At 40.2% G+C, this 25,740-nt stretch overlaps 1 protein-coding gene across 31 annotated transcripts in view; it reads right to left on the bottom strand.

The window, feature by feature from the left end:
* Window positions 1–25,740, bottom strand: part of ANK3 (ankyrin 3) — a 379,574-nt gene that overhangs the window by 85,670 nt on the left and 268,164 nt on the right. For 27 of the 31 annotated variants that reach the window (XM_074830355.1, XM_074830354.1, XM_074830362.1 and 24 more), the window contains 8 exons: window positions 24,525–24,623; window positions 21,726–21,824; window positions 20,361–20,459; window positions 17,989–18,186; window positions 17,370–17,468; window positions 16,532–16,630; window positions 12,669–12,866; window positions 10,227–10,325 (listed from right to left, as the gene is read on the bottom strand). In XM_074830355.1, coding sequence (XP_074686456.1) covers window positions 10,227–10,325; window positions 12,669–12,866; window positions 16,532–16,630; window positions 17,370–17,468; window positions 17,989–18,186; window positions 20,361–20,459; window positions 21,726–21,824; window positions 24,525–24,623 — 990 coding nt within the window. The remainder of the gene's footprint in view (window positions 1–10,226; window positions 10,326–12,668; window positions 12,867–16,531; window positions 16,631–17,369; window positions 17,469–17,988; window positions 18,187–20,360; window positions 20,460–21,725; window positions 21,825–24,524; window positions 24,624–25,740) is intronic. The other 4 variants (XM_074830372.1, XM_074830373.1, XM_074830360.1 and 1 more) reach the window with 1 other exon arrangement.

Raw genomic sequence — 25,740 nt, 5'->3', positions numbered from 1 at the left:
GTAAATGTGAATATCTCACATGTCTCCTGACAAAAAAAAAAAAAAAAAAGACATTAAGCTGTTAACTGTTAAGCTTTATTTCTTTGGCTTATATAAGAAATCCTCCAACCTTGGGAAAAAACCACACTTCTCATGAATGCTGATTCAAGCCCTGTTCTTTGCAACCCTCTCTGAATGACTCGTATTTCTGTAGTCTTCAACACGTACAATGTTCATCGAAGATTTGCCTTCCTCTCCAGTGGTCAGACTATCAGGTCTCTGGGGCAGAGCCCGCCCTTTAAAATAAATGCGTGCATAATGCCTTGCACAGTGAGGTTCACATGCTTGGTGCTCCTACCGTTTAATAACAACCAAACAAATAAATAAGTAAATAATTACAACTTTCGAAACACCAGGCGTTCTGAGGGCTGCCTCAGCTACGGTGCAACTTGCAGCCCATCCATTCTGACTGAAACACCCAGAAGGTAAATATAAAACAATGCAACTGATTTGCCAGCTCTGCCAGGACAATATAGTCCTACAGAAACTGGAACACCAGCTGGTGAATTGAGGCTCTAAGACAGAAAGGTCTGATTTTTCATGTGTGTGGCCTTGTGTTATGCAAGTTGGAAGAAACTGTGTTTTCTTGGCAGCTGCAAAGATGAGAAACTTGAATGTATCCTTTGTGTTCCTATTACTTATTTTTTATTACTAGTGGACAGACTAAAAATGTTTGTCAACATTGGGACTCCCCCACTGAATGCTCTAAACACAACTAAACACAACAGCTTCTTATAATAAAGTACACACATTTTGGAAGTTTTTCTAAAACCAGTTAGTACAAGAATATCACTTAAAAACCTGACAAGATTTTTAAAAACTACTACTGGTTTTTAAAAACTACTTCTGGTAGCAAAGCAGGACTCACTAGGCTGACTCTGAACTTGCTCACATTAAAACCCACATATTTAAAATAAGTCAAGCAGCACTTTAATCAACAGTTAACATTTAACATACAATGCGACAAAACAGGACCAAAACTTGCTCTTGCTGCTCTTTTTCTAATCTCAGTCCATGAGAACACTGTTAGCAGTTTTGAAAAAGCTGGGCTTACTTGAGATGCTTAACATATTAGAAATGATTAGATTATCTTTCTTGAAATAATTATCTTTTCCTGCCTTATCTTCCCTGCACGACAACACTATCTCTTCTTCCTTAACAAACCTAATCAATCTAGAGCTGTGCAAAGTGCAGTTCAGGAGATGGCTACCTCTAAACGGGACACTTGCTATTTTTCTCCAAGGCACAGAGAGAGGTCACGGTTCCCCAAACCTCTCCCCCCTCATACTAATAGCTTGACGGCTTTCCAGCAGGTGCTCTGCTTGGCTCACAGAGATGGATTAATGGGCTTCCTCCTCTCTTGAGGTGAGTCATCAGGATTCCTTTCCCCTTTAAAGGTCAGGTTTCATGGACCCACTTGATGGGCTCTGAGATGCCAGAAGGGTCATCTTAGCCAGTATTCACATGGGGCTTCACCGTTTTGCAAGCAGGATGAAACTACACTGCTAGTGTAATATGTCCTTTTGCTACTCTGTGGGCCTTCCAATGCAGTATTGGCTCCATGCTCTATTACCAGTTTTTATTGAAAAATCAATTGCTAGGCTGTAAAAATCATATCTGATATGAGGAACACAAATACACTAAACACATGGTAAAATACACTGCAAATGTGCACTGCTGTTAATGTGTAGGAATTCTGCTTTTGGAAAAGGGTAAGGGGTGAGGTTGTTTGAGATCATTAATTTCAGTGGCAGAAAGGTCAGTTGTAATACATATGGGGAAACACAGCCATGATGCATGCGTGTCTTGGCTGCTGGTAGAGCCCAAAGCAGCCACACAGCCGGAAGGAAAATACACTACTTAGGATTGAACAATCTGGAACTAGATCCAAAAGCTAACCTTGTGAGTAGAAACAGTGAAAGATGAGCTGGTCTTGTATTGACCAGGCTCTGGTTGCTCTCATCAGTGTTTAAAGGCAAAAAATTGCCTTTGCGTTCCTGCTCTGAGAAGAGGAGCCCGGTACCCAAGAGGTAGAGGCACACAGGGAGTTAAAAGCTGCAGCCTGTCATCCTTCATTTGTACATCCATGTCAGTGAGGTGAGGCCAGCTTAGACAACTCGGTCAAAAGCACTGAGGGGGCAAGTCCAAGGTCAGCCTGGGGTTCAGGAGCCAGCACTACACCACATGTTCAAACCATGAGGTCAAAGCCGCTCAGAAGAAAGAGAAAACCTCAAATGTGAACTATTTCCACTAGAGGGAAGTTTCAAGTTTCCATGGGTTTAGACACACCATTTTCTTCATGTCACTTTGCCTCTGATACTACTTCACACAAGGTTACCTAATTTCAGTTGTATTAACACATGCTAGGAGATGGTAGCTGTGCCAGTTACTTTAAACTACTAGCTTTGACAACCAGGACGAGTTAATCATTACAAGAAACAGCGCCAGATCCAAATTCCATTGGCATCAGCAGAATTAAACTTTCCATTGACTTATATGAACACTGGATCAGATGCAAATGACTACAAGGAACTTTTCACACAGAAAACCTGCACACAGTGGCAAGAGCCTGAGTACTAGCTAAAATGAACTAGCATCATGAACTGAATGCTGGGACCTCTTACAGTTACTGTTAGTTTAGGGTTGTCCTAATAGTTTCCTAGCAGTGTCCGGGGTCTGAATCTGACAGGGCTCCCTAAGCAGGCCAGAATCTCGAGTCTTCAGCAGAATGCTGAGCATACTCACAGCCATGTACCTCAAATGCCGCTTTTGTGGCCCTTGCTCCTACGTGTTCAAAGATAAACTCAGATTAAAACATGGGCAAACTATCAGAACATCAGTTAAAAAAAAATGCTGTGAAACTTCCTCATACAAGAACTTCATTCCCTCTCCCCCTTCAAAATATGGCCTCTTAACATGACCTGCAAGGTCAACAAAAATCAGACATCATAAAACCAACTGGGGAGATGAAATCCAAAGTCAAGGGCCACCTGCTGGGAACCCCCTGCTAATAACCCTAAAACATTAAAATCTGGAGAGTATCAGAGAGCCAAGACCAGCTGATGTCAACTTTCCCTTTGAAGTGATCAGTAAAGGCTCCTCTCTGCAGCCTGTAACAATGAATACTGAAGAAGGAGCTATCAAAATCCCAATATTTGCTGCAGTACAACATCAATTTCCTTCTACAAATGGCATATACAAAGACTTACATGTGGTACCTTCATAAATGGCTAGAGGAATAATTATTGATGTTCTTTGTCACTCCTGACTAGCCTGCTGTTTAAATCAGAGACTAAATGAAAACTTTTCCTCTTTCCCCTCCAAATGCATGGTAGAAATTATGACATTTCCATGGTGACATGGACAGTATTCTCCCTGCTACAGCTCTTGGTGTCCCAGAGGTGAAGCTGAAGCAGGCTCCCTCTGAAGCTCTCAGTGCTGCTGGCCTGGTCAGGTATGGCAGCTGGAGGTGCCGTGCACTGAAAGGCATCTTCTCTGCTACAGGCATCATGCATGCCCTGAGTAGTGACGTGGGCACCTGCTAGCCTGGTGGCAAAATACCAGTTTCCTGTCTGAACTCCCTGGAGGGGCCTGGAAGCTTTCTTTTAACCTTGCCATACTCTGTGGTCATCTCACGTCATGTCGTGTTTGATCAGGCAGTGCCTAATGCATCACACACTCACTGACAGCAGAGTGACAGAGATCTGACATGGCGGGTCACATCTCATTGGGCATGATAGACCTCCTCAGCCACCAGAGGACACTTTTTAAGTTTACAGTCAGCAATGTTTGTAGGGAAGGCATTGGTTGAAATAAAACTAATTAGCAAAATGCCCTTTTAATGCCTGAGACCCCCAAAGGATATCCTTTGCTTCTCAGCTACAGTACAGATTCCTGCATTCAACTGTTTCTAGCTCAGGCAGGTATAACATTTATCTTTACATCTCAGCACCTTCATGGAAAACAGACATTCTGTTAATTTTTCTGAAACACTCCAACTGGCAGATTCTGCAGTTACACAACCAAAGTAGCTATGAAAGTTATAATTCTCATGCCTATCTGAGCTTGCTATTTTCATTCTCTACAGAAATATGAACAGGGGGCTAAAATATTTTGCTTCAAAAGGTATTAATAATGAAAAAACCCAAACCATTGACCAAAGAAACCCAACTCCACAATTATACCCATTTCTGCATAGTAGTTTATGTTCAGAGTTATATTTACTGGCAAAGTGCCAAGGGACTTAGTGGGCATCCTAGTACTAAAAAAGTTACTTCCAGGAAAATCAGGGCTTTTGTTCAGTACAGCTCTAATGCGCATCACCTTCTGGCAGTCAGTTGCTGTGCTGCTTCTAGCTGTTTAAAGAATGAGCAGCAATATGGGAGTTAGCAGCTGGGAAGGGCTTATCAAAAGCAACAAGAATAACAGCCAAAAAAAAAGAAAATCAGAAATACTGAGCTTTTCAATTGTAATGGAACACAAAACCACAAAGCATCCCTTATTCTCTTGCCCTTCAATTTTTTTTCAGGGAAATTATCACAAACCTTGTATTTCTTGTGAATTACTTCAATATCCTCCACTGGCAATAACCATAAATCTTAACAGCTTGAATTACTGCATCTTTCTAGTCATGCTGACTCTCAAGCTGCTCTGTTTTTGTTTTTCTGCTGTAAATGTCAGACAATGAAGCTACAGTATTATTGTTGATAAGGCCAGAAAATGCTCTCAATCCAAAGATCACAAAAGCATCCAGCCTTGATCAAAGGAAGCAGGCAAACCTATGTGTACAATACACACTTCACTGCTTTGCTGAATCAGGGCCTAACATGTTGCAGTACCTTGCAAAGGTTCATTACTGCACATTATTAGGCTGGAAATTTCCACACAAATGTCTTGATTGCTGTTATGAACCATTGTAGCACTCAGGATGGTATGGAGCTCCTGTCAGAACAAGGCAGGCAGACCTGAATAAATCTCCCTAAATAAATCTGAAATAAAAGGCCCAGCTCAACCTGCAAAAGAACATCATGACCATTATCTCCTACCAATACTACAGTTTTAGGAACAAAAGACAGTTTAATACTGGCTTTATTTTCCAGACAGTCATTCACCAAGGACTGTGAGACCATCAGTTCCCCTGGCAGAGGCCCAACACCAAGTGCAGTGCAGCAACAGTTTGACTAAAATGGCTTGCACTGAGACCAAAGCCCCAAATCCTGCTCTTCATCCTTGACCGAACCAGCACTCTTCTCCAGTCAGTTTTCCTTTGCCAGTCCATCACTGCAATGCTGTATCCTACAATAACACTATCCAATGGGATAAACAGTTGAAAAATGACATGTGGAGACCTGCTGAGCCGTGAAACAATATTTATTCGTGCCAGCTCCCAGCACAAAAGCCCTGCAACAAAAGCAACATCACATGTACCAGTACAGCTTTTACACTCTCAACATAACTGCCAGAGAAGAAATATCTGCTTGCAGCCATGGCTTCAGATTGATTTTTAACTCCCAATATTATGTGTAAGATGAGCATTCCTTGTGTTAAGCATGATATTGCATAACACAGAGTTACAGCATTGAAAACTCTTTAACAAACCTAAATTCAGACACACAGATGTAATGTCAGAACGGACAAAACTGCTGCCCTTTCAGCAGCACACCAACATGCCTTCTGTGAATACTAGATTCAGTTTTTAAAGCTTTCTAAATGTGAAGGGTTTTGAAGCAGCTCTGAACCTTCACCACCTGAACTGCATTTTAGTGTTGCTACTTTTCCACCATTTATTATATTTGCTTCTTGCATATTAAGATAAGGTGTTTTCTGTGGCTTATCAATTGGAGCTCAGTCTAACAGGTCTAGGCTTAAAACCACATAACAAAATCTAATCTTCAAGTGGCAGGAGCAGCCTTGTGGCCTCTCAAGCACTAGCTCTGGCATGCTAAACTAGTGTTGTTTACTCTTTAGCGTTGACTGAGACAGACTCCTGCAGCTCTGGGATTAGAGGCTGTTTAGTTAACTGATGCAGCAGAACCAGAAGGATCCCATAACACCATCAATAAATGGACATCAAAACCAGCAGCTATTCCTCCTTTCATGCTTTTTTCTGCAACAAAGTTCAGGAAAAAAATTTCTTTGGAGGGAAACCACCTCAAGAGAGAACCACAGTTGCAACGGTTCAGGTCCGAGAGCAATTATGAAAATGCTCATAAGTTTTAGGGCCAGAACTGATCTTAATCATGAAGACTAATCTCCCGCACAGGAGATTTTCTGTAGTATTGGATTTTTTTTGTTCCCTGCTATAGCTTCAAGATACAAAATGTGTTCCTGCCCAATCACCCGAAAAACCCCAATCATGTGTGTGGCTCTGAGAACCTGAGCAGGAGTAAGAACTCCCATGCATCAGAATTGCAAATTCCAGATGTTTTCATAGGGAGTGTAAGTTATATATAATTGATGATTAAAGAACATGTACCAGAGGTGGAAGATGATAGCTCATTGGTCCCTACTTAAGAAGTTGAATGACCTGCTAAGATATTAAGTGTTCTCCCTATATTGACAGATACTGTGCTGGAGTGACATAACCGATGCTTACTTAACCTGGGAAAATGAGAAATATGATAAGGAGAGAATCTAAACAAACTAACACCACCAACAACAGAAGACTACTGAATAGTCATCTAGACCACAATAACTGAAGTAACAGAAGTGTATGGATGTGAAATGCAGAGAAGAAAACTGAAGGTTAGTGGTGATGTTGCTGATAGCAGGGATCCCCAATATAATACCACTCTAAGCTGTGCAGTTTCACTGACTTTTAAGGCATGGACAGCCACATCTCTGTCACTGCATGTCCGAAGTAATGAATCTGAATGGGACATGCTGGATGGTATCATGCAAACACGCAAGCATAGCAACAGTGCTTCTGAAGCCAACTCAGCTGTTGCTGTATCTTGCTCCCCAGTGCCTCCGGTTTTAGAGGCAGCACGCATAGACCTTTTATTCCCATAGAACAGTTAATCCATCTAAACAAGAGAGCTTGTAACTACAGAGCTGCTATTTTACAAGCCAATAATCTAAACTTCACTGGCACAGAACATGCGGTCAAGGTGTGGTAGTTCTTACAGCATAACACTTTTCCTTCAGTGTAGAAGTTCAGAGCTTGTCAGCTCTTTCCTTAGGAACTCAAGATGATCATCAGTTTAGCTAGAAACTATTCCATGCTAAAATACATGGTAGTGCATTGGCACTTTTCTTATATCACAGATGGTAGTGAGTGGATATCTGGCAGATGACCCCCATGTGGCTGACTGTGTGGAGCCTGGAGGGCTCCCCGCTGCACAAACCCAGCAGATGGGACTCTGCAGAAGTCAGTGAATAAGCATCAAGCTCAATCCACTCTAACACACTCCTGCAAGGCATGTGGGCACTTTCTTCCTAAGGAGCAGCCAGTCCCCTACAGCAGAGAGGGCAAATTAGCATGGTAGGCAGGAGGACAAGCCTTTGCGGGTGTTCTTCAGCACAAAGACCTACAGGATCAGTAACGCACATTCTCCCAGGCAGGCGATTTGTCACACCACAAAGTAGTTCTGCTTAAATACACCATGACTTTGCCTGACCTATGAGTCCCTGCCCCACTTCCTGAACAACTCTGGGGCAGTCCCATGGAAGAAAATGTGTACTGGGAAACTATTCTTTACTTGCACTAGTTACGTATATACCTGAAGAATGAGGGTGAACAACAAGGGACTTACTGTTGGCTTCTTTAAAATTATATGACATTACTGATAACAGGATTCATGCTGCAGACAGAAACACGACTGTGTTTTTTTTCCCTGTCTGTGGTTTCACCTACTGACTAGTTCAATATTCAAAGATGCAATTAAGAAATTCAGCTCCGCCCAGAGGAGATCTCTGAATGAGAAACTGAAGTCCCTTTTCTGTGTGTCTCTACAGAGTCACATGCCTACTCCACCACATTGCCACCCTGCCAGGCTTAAAGTTCAGTACCGAGCTTGTGCGACTGTGCCAGGCTGGCCCTTGAGACCCAACAAACATGCTCCGCCTCTCAGCTGTGACAGTATCTCAGACGTTTTCACCACGCTAATGTGACTTAAAGGCCACTAGTCCAGAACTGGATCCTATTTGGACATTGGAGAGCAGGCAAAAGGAACACATGACTGCCTGCACCTGTCAACGTAAATGTCTCCTTAGACTACTTACTATTTGTGGGACAGAGAAGAGTGGGAGACAGGCAAACACTCACAGGAAAGTTGTATGGGCTAGAAGGCGATTCAGCTCTGACCAAATTAAAAGAGCAGGTTCTGCAGTGTCTTGCTACAGAAACCAAAACGAGGTAGGAATGATCTCCAGAAAGGCAACCACATATGTCTGAGGAAATTATGCAAAGAACGAACCAGGGCAGATCTCACCTGCTGCTGGATGATTTAGCAGATGATAAGAACCCAGACTGATTCATCTGTAAAATGTACGAGCTGAGGATATGTTACAAAAGTATAAAGCTGGAGAAGCTCCTGGGATTTCAGGAGAACTATTTCAGTTTCATGTCAATAATTTCATTGAAATCAGTAGCTGGTACAGTTGGAATTACACAGTAGAAAAATCACACAACAATGACTTTTCCCTCTGCCACGGATTATAATCAGCTGAGCTGCAGCCAGATATGATGACGGATTCAGCCCTTTCTGAAATGTCAGTGTGGTGATAATATTGCTGGACAGTCTGACACACCTGGATGTTTATGGGATGCAAGCACAGCACAAAATTTGTGGCACGCACCTAACAGAGAGTTGTGAAAGCTGTTACTCTGCACAAAGGGTGCAGATCAGATTGTGAGACTTGGTTCATTTAGTCGATTTGATCAGCTACAGTCCAAGTATTTGATCACAACTGATTTCTTACCCAGCTAAAGGAATGACTCCAAGATCTAGACTAGAATGTAAGTGTAATCAACACTGAGATCATCATCGTTAAATTCTGAGCACTCTATACACTATTAGTGAGCATAAAACCATTTATACACAGGCTCTTGGAATTTACTCACGACATCACTCTTGAAACCAATACTGTGAAGTGGGTGGCGTAATTGATTTGGGTCTCAAAAGCTATCCCCAAGCACCCTGGAAAACCAGGTCTCTTATTTAGGAGTCCAACTATTTAGTTTAGGCAAACCTATTTTTTGGCGAGTAAATTTGAAATGGACCACTATCGCACATATGCATTTCATATTAGAAAACAGCGATAAAGAATTTCAAATTTGTCCTCAAGAATTAAATATTTAATCACTAATGTTATTTTCAAAGGTAGAGTAGAGCAATATTTACTGACAACCTAACAGGTTAATGTTTACCATCAGGAGAACAATGGTCTAGTCTGAACTTGGGACAACAGAAAAAGTCAGTTCCCTAGAATGTACCCATACGATGAAATAGCTCGCCTCACTATGCTTTGCAAAACAAAGCAGCTTAGAAATTCAGAGGCATCCAGTCACGAAGGCTGAGTCAAGCTGTAGGAGTAGGGAGTAATCTTTACAAATGAACAATGGCTTTACTTGCAGAATCATGTCTATGGATGGCTATTTAGTATCAGCTCAGGGAAAGAAGACTACTTCATTTTATAAAGTCTCTTAAGTCATGGGAAAAAGTATTAACCACTTATTAGCCAGGAATGCCTACACTGCATTTACATTGTTTCTCTTGCTGTAAATACAGACGTTTTCAGAAACAGTTCTCCTGGGTTTTGTTTCTACTGTCAGCTGAATGGAAAGTATGTGCAACATGTAAAAAATACAAAAAGAAGATGAGATTATGCATATGGTAAAAGATTATATGACTCTCTGTAGAGAGAGCTCAAGCTTTTCTGAGTTTCCTTACATAAAAAACAGATCATTCCCACTTACCTTCAGTGAAACACAATAGTAGGATACAATCTAAACCTATATTGATCTAAATATTTGGCAAGAAATAAGCTTACTGCTCAAAGACTGGGTATAAACTAAACACTCAAGTTTACATATTTTTAGTTTTCAGAATACATTCTCTAATAGTTTATTACAAGGAATGTTTCTGCTGTTATTTCAGTTTCACCCTGAAATCGATTACTAGTCCAGTCTATAGGTGCTTGCCTCCCTGAAAGGAAATTAGACATGTTGACAGTGGTGTTCCTACCTTCGTCTGTGCATCCACAGCAGCTCCTTGGTTAACAAGAACCTCTGCTACATTGACTCTATCCTCCTGAGCAGCCAAGTGGAGTGGCGTCAGTCCACTCTGTAAATTAGAAGCAACAAGTAACAATCTTCAGAGGAGGCACATGAATACTAAAATGCAAATTCAGGTATTGGTAAGACTCACAACATCCTACTGAATTTAAATAAATAAATAAAATCCACTTTCACTGCGTAATGTGATTCCTAGACACATTTGTTGATTCACAAGAAAGTACAATTTGAAAGCCAGGAAGATAATGGTTTTTTTACACAAGGAACATTTCTTCATGCAGCGTTAAATGTGGGATAGCAAATTATACACTAAGAAAAAGTCACATAGTTTAGCTCCTGACTAATTAACTTCCTTAGATTGAGTGAGATTTTAAAAGAAATATTGAATTGTTTAAACTTCTACAAGTTTTCTAGAAGTAACATTCGCTCAGATTTATCCTTACCTTTTGCTCCACTACTTTATCATTTTCTAACACAAACAGAAAAGATGAAACTATATTTCTCTGACATCAGGTCCATTTCTCTCCTCCCAGGGAGTATACAGACTTGCTAGATGACATCTACTGACACTCTTTTTGATAGTCCATTAGTTTTCTTATCTGAAACTTGAGATCTAAAATCCTTAAAGCCTCAGAAAGCTATGCAACTTTCTGTCATATAAAAGACCTCAGCTAAGAGGGGTAGAAGAGAGAATCTGCTGAGGGAATGCTGTTAGGAATGAGAAAGAATATCCTCTACTTGCAAATTACAGTTCTTTTTCACTCCTTATGTTCCTACTGCCTTTAGCACCAGTGACAGAAGTGCAGGTGGCAGCAGTTGGCACATCAGGCAGAAACATTTTCTAAGTTTCCTACCTTTGAACCCAAACTCATGTCCACAGTGCATTCGCTACCAAAGATAGTTATTCTGAGACTGACCTGCTGTACTGTACTTGAACATTCAATCCTGATGACAATGCAGCTTAGGTGGGTCACATTACACAAATATAGAACAGTAACCAATTGTAAATTACCTAATGGAGCCTGGATATTATGGGCCAAACCTAAAATGATTTAATAAGCACTCAGTGCCCACACTGAGGCTCTGAGTATTCAGCTCCCAACTATTCTGTGGATCCTGAAGAAAACAAATGCTCTTTTTATTCCCATTGCAAAACTCAAGAGTTAGCGTGCTTTAAATATCTGGCTTCAAATATAGGTGGTGAGTTTGGAGGAAACATGAGTGTGGGGGGGGGACTATTTTCAAAAGGTGGTGTTATCAGTATAATGATAAACTATAGATTACAAGTGAACAGTAACAGTTTGAAGGATGTTGCAGGTAATTAACCTCTGGTGGGACTGAATCAAAACGCCAAGCAGCTGCAATCATGCTCTCTGTATTAGCCTCAGCAGCAAAACCATAATAGCCAACGTGATGCAGAATGCGTACATGGCAAATTGCCTTGTGGGGATACAAAGTACATCCTGCACTGCATAAGCCCACACACTTGATTGAGACTGGGGGAAAAAATCAACATCTGCAAGAGAAGCTTCCTGAAGGAGGGCCCAGAAATAACCAAACTGTAAAGTTAGAAACAGGAAAACACAGCAGGCCTGTGCAGCATCACCCACAGCCTCAGAGGACACTGAGTCTTTCTACCTGCTGAGAATAAGAAATATTTTCCATGAAAAATTTGTCTCCTGCCTTTCTACTTTAGCTAGATAAATCCATACTGAAACTGCACTTTACAACATCTCTGATGGCTAGTGGGGCATTGAAAGAATTAAGGCTGCACATTTGCTAGAAACATTACTGTAGAGCAGAGTTAATAGCCTATAAATTCATACATATAGAAACTACAATCTACCAACTTCCCTTTCCTGCCCCCAGGAGAAATTACACCAAAAGTCAGTGTGCTCTAAGGAACACCCCCTGGGGAGGAAGAATCACTTATATTAGTGAACAAAATCTCAGACAACCTTGCTGTTATTATCCCATAAAAAAATCAGCTTCCCTTAACAAGTTAGTTGTTACCATTGCTTAATGGGCAGGCATATATCTAGAGGCTCATAAATGACACGCGCCAATCCCGCTAACCACTGAGGGGAGGAAGACATTTTCTCTCTGGGCATGTTTTGGCAGACTAGCATAACATGGAAGGAAGGGAGATGGATTAATAAATTCCTCTGCAGCATGTGCTATCATCAAAACTTGGGTACTACGAAACTGCGTTCATTCAATGTGACGGGGCATGCTGCTTTCTTTGCTAGAAGAAATGATGATGGGTATTCAAACACCTGCAGTGGTTTTCAAAATGCAGAATCACAAATGGACAAAAATTAATTGCAGGCTCCTATCATTTTCATCACCATATTTGTTTACTGCCTTAGCACCAAGCAGGGAGAACGCTTACCTTGTTGCTGAGATTTACATTAGCATTTCTAGTAAGAAGCAATGACACCATGTCTACGTGGCCATCCTGAGAGGCAAGATGTACAGGGGCAATACCCTGTCTGGTTACAGCATTGGCATCAGCACCATATTCCAGAAGTGTAGTTGCTATGTCCATCTGGTTTTTCTTGGCAGCTATGTGCAGTGGCGTATAGCCATTCTGTCAAAAGAAAGCACTTCATGGCAAGCTACTCATTAAACAACGTGACAAATCACTTTCCTGTACCTACCCAACTCTATAAAAGTCAGTCATTAGTTCTCAAAATTCTGTCAAGCACAGTCAAATACAATATTAGCTAGTTGTACAAATGAATGTATCAGAGCTTTAAGCAATCTGTTTTTGAAAGTACTGCTACAGATAGCAGGATTCTGAAAGAAACTTTCAAACTTGGGAAAAAAATATCTGTTCAGAAGAGCACACCCTATAGCAACAGGAATTTGAGTTTCATTTCACAGACATTTGCTACTTTTCCTTAAATGTACATAAAATCTTTAACAAACAGAAGAGCAGGATGTGTGTTCATAACTCAGACCAGCTGTTATTGTTTGGTTTTTTTCCCATTTCCCAGTGTGAATGAAAGCATTTCGTACATGAAATATGGCCTTTCTTGCAGCATTTACCCTAACCTTACTGACAGGCTGTTTTTGTTCAGATCAAGGGAAAATTAAAGCATATAACTTTAGAGTCTTTCATGCGTTTTTTTTTATTCCTTCCAATATGTGTACCTAGTGAGCCCACTACTAAAATTAAAAATGCAGTATCTATTGCATGATAGAATTTTATAATTCTAAAACAGGATTGATTCGGCAGAAAACAGATAAATACATATAAAGAATAACTGACTGGCATACAAATACCAAAACACTGACTAAGGTATGACCAGCTTTTGGTACAGATTCAATGCCTGTTTATTCAAGAACTTTCTGCTTTTCAGAAATATATTAGCCCTCATTTTAAAGCAAGTGGCAAATGTGCACACATATGCACGTGACTAAGGAAGAAGGTCAGGGGGGATGAGACCCTAGCTGCAGGAACCATTTTTTATGGTATCATAAGTACCGTGTGCATCTCAGATTACACAGCCCAATAAAATCTATCTAAAGGCACAAAGCATTCACCTGGCTTGGCTCCTCCCTCTGCCCCAAGGGGCAGCAGGGCTGGACTGTATGGGAAGGCAGGTCAGAACAGATGCAGGGCGATGCAGGTAGGAGCAAAGCATAAATACACAGGGGCACACAAATGATTACAGGAGAGCTTTAACAGTCATCTGGAAGTGAGAGACGCACAGCACTAACTCCACACGGAAAAGGTTCTGTAACCTTCAAAATTCAATTCAGATTCAGTTCAGACCCTAGGTACCAAGATATTTCAAAATGACACCTGGGAAATGCAGCGACACAATTAGTAAGGGAAGTATACAGCCACTGAATTTTCACTTTGAAGATAAAATGCTTCAGGAAAAACAAACACAAATCCTCTCCCTTAGACTTCCTGCACTAGACCGACATGTAAAACAGCCATTGCCACATAAGCACCTACTAAATCCTAAATACTACATGCTAAATCCTGCATATATGCTGAACTTCATGTATTATAAATGGAGCTCATGTATATTTTGTAAAATAACAAATGCCGTTTTTAAGCCTTTTCCTCAGAAATGGGCATACATTGCTTTCAGTGGAATGGAAAGCAGCAAGTTGTCAAGAGAAGGCAAAAAGAGAGCTGAAAAATAGAAGCTGAAATCCAGCTCAGTCTCAGTCTGCATCTTATCATAAGGGCTGTGCTCGGTCACTATGCATAGATGCAGAAGGGAATGGAGAAATTTGGAAGGAAGGGTTAATGAAATGAAAAAGTTTGGAAGGAAAAGTTAATTCTGGCTGCCAGGGAAAAGAGATAAAAAGGGGAAACAGTTAAAGATGAAGGGATAGAGAAAAACTGAGGCTTTGGGGGTGGGGAGAAGAGGAATTTTAAAGTTGATGCCAAATTCAAATTAGACACAAGCCTAATTTTTGTCTATAAAACAGAAGAATAATTCATCAGAATAACTCTTTGTATCACAGCACCATACTCTGACATGGCCACTTCCCATACCCTTTCATCACACACTCTTTAAGGCAAATGCCAGGCCAGGCTAATGAGCCACTCTTAAGATCAGTGTCAAAGACAGGAGTGGCACAGAAAAAGCAAGTGCTGATGAAACTAACTGTGGAGCCAGTGATATGATGTAACACATTTATTAGACCACATTTACAAAAGAAATGGGAAATCATCTGTTGTTACCAGTATCATCTTTCAGATGACTGCACAGTGGGTGCCTAAAGGAACAAACATGCTACCGTTAATTTTATTTAGTATTGATGCTCAGTGTTGCTGTGGCTCACTTGCTGTAGAATGCTAACAAATGCTTTCTTTTAGGAAGACTTACAGCTGGCACTTGAAGGCCTGAAGTGGCAGCTGCAAAACTGTTCTGCTACAGATGGGGAAGCTAAGGTGACCTGACACATGAGTTTGTGTAATATTATACTATAGTCTATAGTGCTTCCACCTTGGTTTGGACTTCCCAAGCCTTTGGCAGTGGCTGCTGCAATCCCTGCCCCTACAGGATGCACAGCTTCCACTGGCAGTTTCTTTCAGTGAAAACTGGGTCAGTGTCTTCTCATCCTCTTCAGAAGGCCCCTTCTTCCCCACAGTGGCATTTGAGTGCTGTGTTGCAGTAGTAAAAGATCAGAGATCACTCCAGTTCACCTCCTGGGGGCTCAGCTCTGGCAGATTGCCATTATTGGCATTATTGATTTTAAACTGTGCCGTTGCTGCTGGCTATCCTTGTTTATTTAACCTTCTTCTCTTTTGCACTGTAAACTCTAGGACCTACCATGTATGACAGACTCCATCCTCTTCTTCAGCCATGCAGAAGGCCTCTAGTATTCAGTCATGTGTGAGAGGAAGGCAATCAAGGAGAGCTGTCTATCCATGACACTGATTTTTCCACTAGCTCTTCATTTTCCACAGTGGTTTTTTTGCAGTGATTTTAGGAATGTATCTGGGTTGTTTCAGATGAGGTATTTACACTGCACTTACCCCACTTGAGCCTACATATGCTTCCACCCTGTTTTACTCATTGTTGCTGTCCAGCTATTGATTATTGATCCATACATAAACCTGGGATCCACAAAAGATATAGACACTTTAAGCTTCTCTAAATTCTTTCTTCTACTCAGAACTAGAATACATTTAAATATTTATTCTTTCACATCCCCTGAAATCTTACACTATGTGTTGTCTTGCCTACAGTAAAGTGCAATCAAAGCAGGGCTGTGACTAGTTGTTTTGTTTTCTCACCAGTCTATTTACACTGTGGTAGAAGTATTGTGAAGCACATTATTAATTACATACCAAGAAACATATCACACCTCAGAAATCATCCTGTGGCACAATACAGGAGAACTACCTCTGTGTAGCAATGCATTAACTCCAAGCTTGCCTGGCACAGACGTTAAGATGCAATGGTATAAATTTGCTGGCTTGGAGAAGGTACTAAGGAGACGGGAGAAGCAAAAGCAAGGCTCAGTATTCACCGAGACTGAACTTTATTGAAACTAGAGATTTTAAATGTTTCTACATCTATACTTGCTTTTTTACTGCTGTTTTATTCACATGCAGAATTATTCTAACAGCTCTATGTGGTTGTGAAACATTAATAAACAAGGTCACTGAGTCCCCTGTAAATGCAAGCATATACAGCCTAGAAAGAACAGAGGTAGACAGGGAATAAAGTGACACAAAAAGCCTAGGTATTGTTCCCCCGGAGTGGCCAGTACTTGTACCTTGGCAGATGCGTGAGGTGAAGCTCCCTGGTCCAACAGTAGGAGTGCCACTTTTTGATTATCGTAGTGTGCAGCTACATGCAGTGGTGTTAAACCGCTCTAAAAACACATGCAGAACAAACAAGTGCTGTTACAGACCCTCAGCAGGGAAAACTTAAGAGTTTGAAAAATGAAATTAGATAAGGTGAAAAAACACATTTGTTATTCATTCCTGTATCCAGATTATTTGATAACTTTAGAATCAAAAAATAAAATGGAGATTTGAAAATCCTTACTGAGCTGTGAAAGCCCTTTTTACCCAGGGAAGATGAACAGAGAAGCATGTTATCTGTGCTGCCCCCAGGACAGAGCAGGTAAGGAATTTTGACCCTGAGGTCACACCCTCGGCATTGTTTTCCTTTTACTGCAGTGGATAAATAAACTGTCCCCTGGATATGTAAAAATCCAAGCCGGGCTGCTTTAAAAAGCTTGAGGTCCTACTGAGCTTTGCCCTCTGTCATGAGACCTAGGGGAGCAGAGCCAGCTGCCTGAATACTCTTAATAATACTGAAAATAGTCTGGGCAGGAAGCTAGGGGAATGGTTTGTCTCCATTCCCCTGGATGGGTGCAGAGAAGACATAATTTTGTTATCAATTAATGACAATAAAAGTCACTTTTGTCAAGAGTTTGCTGGCTCTTGGCAGCCCCAACAGGGACTGGAATATTACATGAAACCCATTCCAGTTAAATCCAGGCTGTGGATACTAGTGTGATGGTAAGTAGGTAGAAGGCTATTATGACAATATTATGTGCATTTAGATATTTGCTGTGCAAGTGGCAGTGGCTTCTTTTGTCCTACCTTTCCAGAAGCATCAGGAGATGCATTCTTCTGAAGTAGGAGGTTGGCTACCTCAATTTTCCCATATTTTGCAGCCACATGTAGAGGAGTAAATCCTTTCTGTAAGAGAAAGCAGTTATATAGCAGCCTTATGCACCCTTTTTCAGGGTAAGGTTTGTCTCTGATCTACAAGGATACTGCTGTTTCCATCCATTCCCTTACATAGGCCTGAGTACAGGCAGCAAGTCTGCAGATTCCCAACTGCCCTTGCAGGTCTGGAGGCCCTCCCTTGCGAGGCAAAGCCCTATCTACATTAAAACAATTGTAAAAAGGGAAGAGTCAGTTCCTTTCTTCACACCACCAAAGACCCAAGGATAAGGCTGGGTAACAGTATCAACTCCCGCCAGGAATTTCTGCCCTGCATTCCTTTCATTCTGAGAAAACGCTTGTCTGATCACTGGGATACGTTACACATCAGGCTCTGAGGTAAAAGCATAAAGTTTTGTACCCTTTTAACAAAATGTAGCTCATTTTTGTATTATTTGTATGGGTAGATGATTCTTGCAGCATTTAATTCACAAGTAGCACTTGATACAGCTGTATTTTACTATATAAGCTATTGTTTTTGCAACCCCCTTACCTTGGTAATGATAGATAAAGATGCACCATGATCCAAAAGAACAGAAGCTACATCTTCATGTCCTTCTCGAGCAGAAAGATGCAGGGGCGTATAGCCAGACGTCGTAGCTGCATTTGGAGATGCTCCTTGCTGTAGCAGCTGCTGTACTATATCTGCTTTTCCCAGTCGAGCAGAAATGTGCAGCGGCGTTTGGTCGTCCTAAACATAAAGGAAACACAACAGACCTACATAAGAAAACTAAGGCTCATATTTTGACAGGAAATATTTGCTCAGATTCTATCACTTTTCAAAATTGCAGACGAGCATTAATTCTACTGAGGTCTTACCTAGTGAATATTGCATGCTGGCTTTCTCTTTGTCATATAATAAAGATATCTTGTGCTTTGTTGATGCATCACAAAATATTCCAGACATAATCCAAAACAGTAAACAAACTGATCAGTTTTCTTAATCTGGATTTGCCTCACCTTGCCACTAAGGTGCATTGAGTTTCCTGTTGAATTTGAGACCTTAAAATGCGTTGAATGCATAGTTCTATTGTTCACATCTTGGTCTTCTTTATGATTCCCAGCAACATTTAACAACTCGGTTGTCTGGGATGACCTGAGGTGCTTAGCCTACTATTGCCTAGTAACTTGCATTAAGTATCATACTTTGTGCTTTTTACTGGTCAACAATTTGTTTGGCAGTTTGCAGGTAACTTTACAGTGGATGTAACTGAAAATAAAGCGGGGTGATGAAATTCGCTGTTTTTTTCTCACTACTATTCAGAACACAATAATCTTAATAGTTTTAAGTATAGGGGTTGCCCTGTCACAAGTCTCATTATTTATTTTCCTTCAGTGAAAATATTGTGGTTGGCTGTGACCTTGTTCTGAGTGTCTAATAGATAATTTTCTTCTTATCCATTATTTGATTTTCTATTTTTGTCCTTCCCATTCTCAGTTGTACAATCTTTGGATTAAGCACACTATCACAGCAGTATGGCTAACAAAGCCTGTGACTTCATTTTTTCCTGTTCCTCAAATCTATTCAAACAACTTTCTCTCCCCATTTTTCCCTGCTGAATTTCCTACCTCTTGAGCTCTGTTACCCCACGTCCTGCAGCAGAGTAGTTCTGGGCTGTTCTCTGCTAGGGAGACTTCTGCCCGTGCCCATCCTACAACAGTGATTTTACACCTTTGGGATTTAGGATGAGAGTGTCAGGATGTGAATGCTGCTCCTTTGCAGGGAAATTCTCCCCTGACTGGTGGAGAGCCTTTGTGGTTTTTAAACTTTTCCAGTTTATGCCTGTTTCCCACAAATTCCTCATGGTTTATGTTAGCACTGGTGTATAATCTATTGCTTGTATTTAGTTGTTATTTATGAAAACAAATTGATCACAGGCAATGGCATTTTGCACAAATTAAATTAATTCATTGTGTGAAATTACTTAGAAAATATTTTCATGACTGTGCTTCTGAGCACGAGCTGTTCACTTTCAAGGCTGTCTTTGGAGATATGATTTACAGACCACATGATTCACTTCTATTGTCAGTCTGCTTGCAGATATGAAGTGTATCTGCTATAAATATTTAGTCAGAGTTCTGTATAAGTATATAGTCTTACTAGTATCTTTATTTGTGAGCCAATTCACAGATGATAATTTCACAATGAAAAACAGATTTCTTTGAAATGTATTAATTTAATTGCTATTTGAAAAAAGAAGGTTTTCCTGGTTTTACCTATTAAGACTGCTATTTATTGCACCCATTTATCTCGTTCCCCTGTCTGCTTCCTGGAACTCTTTTATTTCCATAATTTTGTATGTTTCTTCAGCAGCCCTTGACCATTTCTTTTTCCTCCCCTCTTATCTTCCTCAATTCCAGTTATATCTATAGGGTCTGTTCCTTCTTTCCAGCCCTATGCTACATCCCCTTAATATGCCTCCTTACCTTAGGAGGTCTTCTTTAGAAGTATAACTATTTTTGAATGCATACAGGCTGATGCTTTAGGAACATGACAGGAGACAGCAGGAGCCTAGGGTTTACAGTTTTGCAGAAATAAAAGTAGATTTGAGGCATTCCTCCCCCTCCTTGCTTTGCACCCCAAAACAAAACTCTTCAAACACATAATAATTTGTTGACAATAATAAGTTGACAAAAAAGGGTCACGGTATCAACTTGACATCTCCTGCCTTCTCTCTTACATACAGATCACTCACTCATGACTACAGTAAGAGAGTACGTTACAAAATATCAGTGGTCATTATGCCAAGGCCCTTGGCTTCATCTCCATTACTCTTCCTGAAAGACACATGCAAGATGAATGCGATTCCTTGCTTTGTTAAAGATAGGTAATCTAGGGTTATTATACCTGGACCATCACCTTACCTTAGCTTTAGCCTCCACCTGGGCTCCATTTTGTACCAGGTATCGAACGACCTCTGTTTGGCCGGCTCTGGCAGCCATGTGCAGTGCCGTTTCTCCTCTCTAGCACGCAGCAGCAAAAACAAAATATCATTAAAAACACACTGCAGGAAAAACAAACCCCAACGTATTTCATAAATACAAAAATACTTGTGACGCAGTTCAGAATAATCTCCACTAGAATATTTTGTAGTAGTTGTCTGTGAACAAGATGAGAGATTAAGACAATATTTGACCTCTTAGCTGATGTTACAAAGCAGTTTATTTCAGAGTCAGATTCCCAACACAATAGTGCCTTTGTCACTAGTCTTTTGCTGAGAAGAGGCAGTGCAATTTTTGTATTTATTAGCATTTTACTACCAGTGTTAAAAATGATGTCCATTTAAATAGAGCCTAATTTAGAGAAACAAAAAATTTATTTCAAATTTTGTATATTCAGACACACATATATTTGGCTTTCCTTCTGGTATGCCCTGTGTCCCTACTATCATTTGTTATTGGACAAGTACTGAGATGAGTGACCAAAAGGAAAAAAAAATAATTACTGAGTACATTAATCTAAGGCTGTATGGACTTAATGAAACACAAATCCAAGGAAATCAGAATAAATTCAGTAGGGAAATTGCTTTCTAAATTTTTGGACATTAATATGTCTATAGGTACAAACAGCTGCTAATTTCCAAACAGTGTTGAGTTTTTATATAATCTAATAGAATTAGCAGATGAAGACTTTAACAAATGTCTTCTAACTGCACCTGTGCAAAGCGAGATTTTGAGGCCAAACTGTTGGAAAGAATCAACAGACTTCTATTTGCCTCCCATTTCCCGACTTCCAAATATTCATCTAACAATGACTTCAATTTTTACACATGCCCTGGGAGCCTTGGGGTACCCAGTGCACATCCAGTAGAAAAGCACACTTGTATGGCTGTATGGACACAGGCAATATGTCCTGACAATCTGCTGCAATCTGTTGATAACAGCAGAACTTTCCTTAAACGGTAGGCCCCCGGGGTCCTGGGAAAACAGTGCTCAACAGTCAAGTACACATCTCAAAAATTACATATGAAAAGTTACAGTATGTTCTCGTTCTTTACTCCAGAAAATAAAGAGAATAGAGTCTTCTTACAGTCAGCCTCTTTTGAGGGTTCCTCAACCTGTCAAGCATCTCCCAAGTAGGAGTCTGCAGGCTGCACTTTCCTGTGACTCCAGTAGGAGCCACAGCTGCTATGGAGGTGGCACCAGAATTAGGCACTTCACAACAGTGCTGCTCCAGGTGTTATAAAGTATTCACAGTTCTGCCATGCTGAAAGGAAACCTGTTACTCACCACATTGGTAGTGTTGGGTGATGCTCCATGATGCATTAGCTGCGATACAATATTTACATGTCCCATGAAGGCAGCAACATGGATTGGAGTTAGGCCCGACTGAAAATCAAACCAAAATCAAACTTAAATACCTACTTCTGCACTCCTTTACAAGAATGACATGGGGGAAAAATAAGTTATTCTGAAGTAAGTAAACCCAAGTGATTGCTATTCTGAGAGGATTTTATCTTCTCAAAAACAATATACACATGCTTTAACTAAAGGGCACACAGAATTGAAAACACCTATATGTATGACTCATGAGCAAGCATAAAAACATTCTAGGAATTCAGTAATTCTTCATCAACTAAAATCAACTATAGCTAAACAAGATTTCTTCCTTAAGTTTTTTTCTAAATATAATTTTGGACCACAGGAAAAAAAATAAAGGGTAGAAACATTTCTGGTAGAAAGACAAAAGACTTTCTGGAATAGTCAGCTAATGCAAAAAAGATGCAGTGTCCATTGTCCCCACCAAATCCAGTTGCTTTTGGATGAACAAAAACCTCTATTGAACTTGGTGGTGAGCTCCATCCTCACCGTTTCTCCAGGAGAAGGAGAATTCAGAACTGTGTCATCCAGCCAGAGAGGCACAAACACAAATGACACGGGCTAAAGAAAATTCCCCCTTCCCTCAGGACCTTGTGGCACAAATGCTGTCACAAATCTGCACCGCTGCCCTTATAGAAGATATAAAAGGCCAACCGGAGAGAAAGAGAGGGAGGGAGGAGGGGAAAGGAAAAAGGGAGCAGTCATTTAGCAGGGCATGACCTCAAGGATTTTGCTTTAGAAATCCAATCAATAGTTAATATTTCTCCACACAGAATTACCCTAAAGCCTCTTCACAGCTGCCTCTGCACAGCTGTACCAACAGTCAGCCAGAGGCTGCAGAAGGGGCTTTTGCTACCAAGAGGAGAAAGCTCAGTGGATCTCTGGAAGTCCCCTGATTTAGGCAGCTTCCCCATAGATGTACACGCATCTCAGGAGTGTAAAGGTGAGGAAAACGCACTTTCATTCCTTTCTCATGCAGAACAGCAAGCATGCACAGGGAGGCAGAATAACTGAGTATGTTATTTCTTTCCCCTGTTTCACATAATTTAGTAAATGCTTTTAAAATAACAGACTGCAGGAAATACAATGCATGTGTGTCATCTTTGACCATGAACACTAACTCATACTGCAGAGATTCAAACCTGCAGCTGAAAAAAAAAAGGTGCAGTATCTACAGATGGAAGCATAGAATCTACTTGGAAAACAGAATTTACCATAGAAAAAGGTAATAGGAATTACCTTTAATAAACAGTTTATATGCAACAATGACTATTTGTGCCATTTGGCACTGTTTCCTCTTGTTGCATTTGCATTGTTTATTCGCATCTCACAACCAACACTTGTTTGCTCTCAGATTTCTTTGGGGAGAAATAGCCTGAAGCTTTATGGCCAATTTGTTTTGATGGCCAGATGTAAACTTTCTTTCTGACTAGAGAAATAGCGGCATATGTATGGGTGCAGAGTACCAACTCCTAATTCTGCCTTGAAAGGTTGTTACCATATAGACAGCCAGTGAAAGAGGCAGGCAGGAAGGTTAGAGTTCTGCAGTAAAGTACCATGACGAATCTCAACAAATGCAGTCAAATGTAGTTTGACATCATGTGGGATCATGGTGAGGCAGCACCAGGAAATGAAGAGCTCTTGCTTTTGAAAAGGTTTTGCTTGAAAAAGGGTACAGATCAGACTGTTAACCTGGTTCACACACACGAGACAGTGTAGTTAAGTGTTGCTGTTGCTTTTACTCTCTTATTTCTTTGAATTTAAAAGGGATAAAATTGAGTAGATAGTTTTTTTACTTCCACATTGACTGATTCATATAGAGGACAGGCATTGCATTTCTTTAAGGTTCTCTTTGTTTTTCTCATTCATTTGCTAATGTAACTTCAAATTAGACTCCGAAAACTGCATCTACAACCCCTATGGTTTTTAAAAATTAGTCTGGAGATATGTGAGCAATGTCAGGGCCCGATCTCTCTCAAGAAAGCCAGGAAGGAAGCTGTATGGTTTGCTACTGGATAATTAGAACAAAATCCCCATGCATCAAACAAAACTCCATTTTGGGGAGATGAACTGCTCCCAGTTGTACCTTGTTTAATCAATGGAATTGTTTATCGTTTTCGAACCTGGCTTCTTCAACAGTGGTCACACATTCAGATATGTGACCTTTCCTCCTAACTTAGGAAAATATACATATACACAGAAAATCAAATTTTCCATAGGTACTTAATTAATCTCTAATTTGTGCCAATAACTGGATGTAGACTATCTCATGCTGACTGAAGTACAGCATATCGATTTCTGTCTAGCTGATTTGTGATGACCTGTGATGGTGGGTGAATATAACTTCTGTGTGAAAAGCCAGAACAAGGTCTGAATTAAATCACCTTTCAAAACAGGACTTGAGTGAAGCACAGTCTTCGCCTTGATCTCCCTAACAGGGTGAATTTCACCTTCAGTGCATTAAATTACAGGCAAAAATTGGCAGAAGTGATAGATCTTTTTAAAATTTCAATCTGTTACGTTTCACTTGTTATTCCCACTGTATTCCCAAAGTGTATAAATTGTTTTATTATTTGGTAATACCTAGTTGAAAATAATTGTTGATTTGATCGATCCATGCTCTTTCAGAAATATTCAAATATTAAGTGATATAGTTAGAATGAGTTCTGTAGGAAAAACAAAGACAAATGTGAAAAGACCACTTCTTACCTCAGTCACAGCTTGAATTGATGCACCATGCTTCAGAAGAAGTTCCATTACTTTTATTCTGTTCTTCTTGCAGGCAATGTGAAGAGGTGTGAAACCATTCTGTAAATTAAAGTAAATGAACATTTTGATGCTGCATATGTCATTAAAAAGTAGAATTGGGCATAGAATTCACACAAAACATTCCTCTGTTTTAACAAAACACCTCCCAGATTTGTTTTGGCTTCACTGAATTTTTCATGTAAAAAAGTAAAAAAACTTTTAAAAAGAAAAAGACATATTTCATATGGCCAGTTTTAATTATGAAATATATTGCCTACTCCAATAAATAATTTATTTTTAAAAATTCTCGGTTCACCTAAAACTGTCAAAAACTTCATTTTTGCTTAGCATATTCACTGTTAACTGGGTGGGGGGTTTTGGTGGAGTTTTTAGGGGGGTTGGGATTTTTTTTTGACAGGTTTTCTTTTGACTTTTCAGAACTGCTGGTAAAAAAAGCACTTTACCTTTACAAGTTCTGCCATTTGGATCTTCTTCTAAACTAATCTTACTACTTTTTTTTAAAATTTATTATCTGCCAGTTTACTGTAATTACAATTCATTTGTCCCACCCTTTAAAAAATTGTGTGTGCAGCAGAGTGAACATTTAAAACTACCATCTTATTTAGTGTGAGATGATACAACAGAAAACAAGTAAAGCAGGAAAATAAGCTGTCCAGAGCATCCACAACTGATACAATAACATTAGTGCACTGAATGCTGATGCTGCTCTGTATATTCATCAAAAAAGCCTTTGCAGAACAATTCTGAAAACAGCTGACAGAACTGATCACTCAGATCTGATTAAAACTGGCTTTTTTACCTGCCATATAGTAAAGAATATCATATGCTTTTGTAATGTGAGGTCAGTGCAATTGTCTGTTCCAGTTAAGTGTGAGCAGCTCTCAACTCTCTCCTTAGTGGTGGACAATGTCCAGGGTAAGCTCAGATGTGTTTCAGGGAAGAGTGAGCACAAGCTCCAGATACTGCACTCGGGCTCCTTCTACTTAATCATGCTGAGTGGGGACCAGGACAGAAGAAAAGGAAACACTAAAAGATTTAGGGGAAAAGGACATTTGTGAGTAGGTTACCAGATCAATGAGAGGTCACCGCCAGCAACTCTTGACAAGCTAAACCTGATGATGATTTGATTATTTCAGAAGGCAAAAATAAATATTAC

This window comes from Strix aluco, chromosome 7 (genome assembly GCF_031877795.1).
Source record: "Strix aluco isolate bStrAlu1 chromosome 7, bStrAlu1.hap1, whole genome shotgun sequence".
NCBI classification, from domain to species: Eukaryota; Metazoa; Chordata; class Aves; order Strigiformes; family Strigidae; genus Strix; species Strix aluco.
Note: the sequence above shows the minus strand (reverse complement) of the source record. Positions and strands in the feature narration are given on the sequence as shown.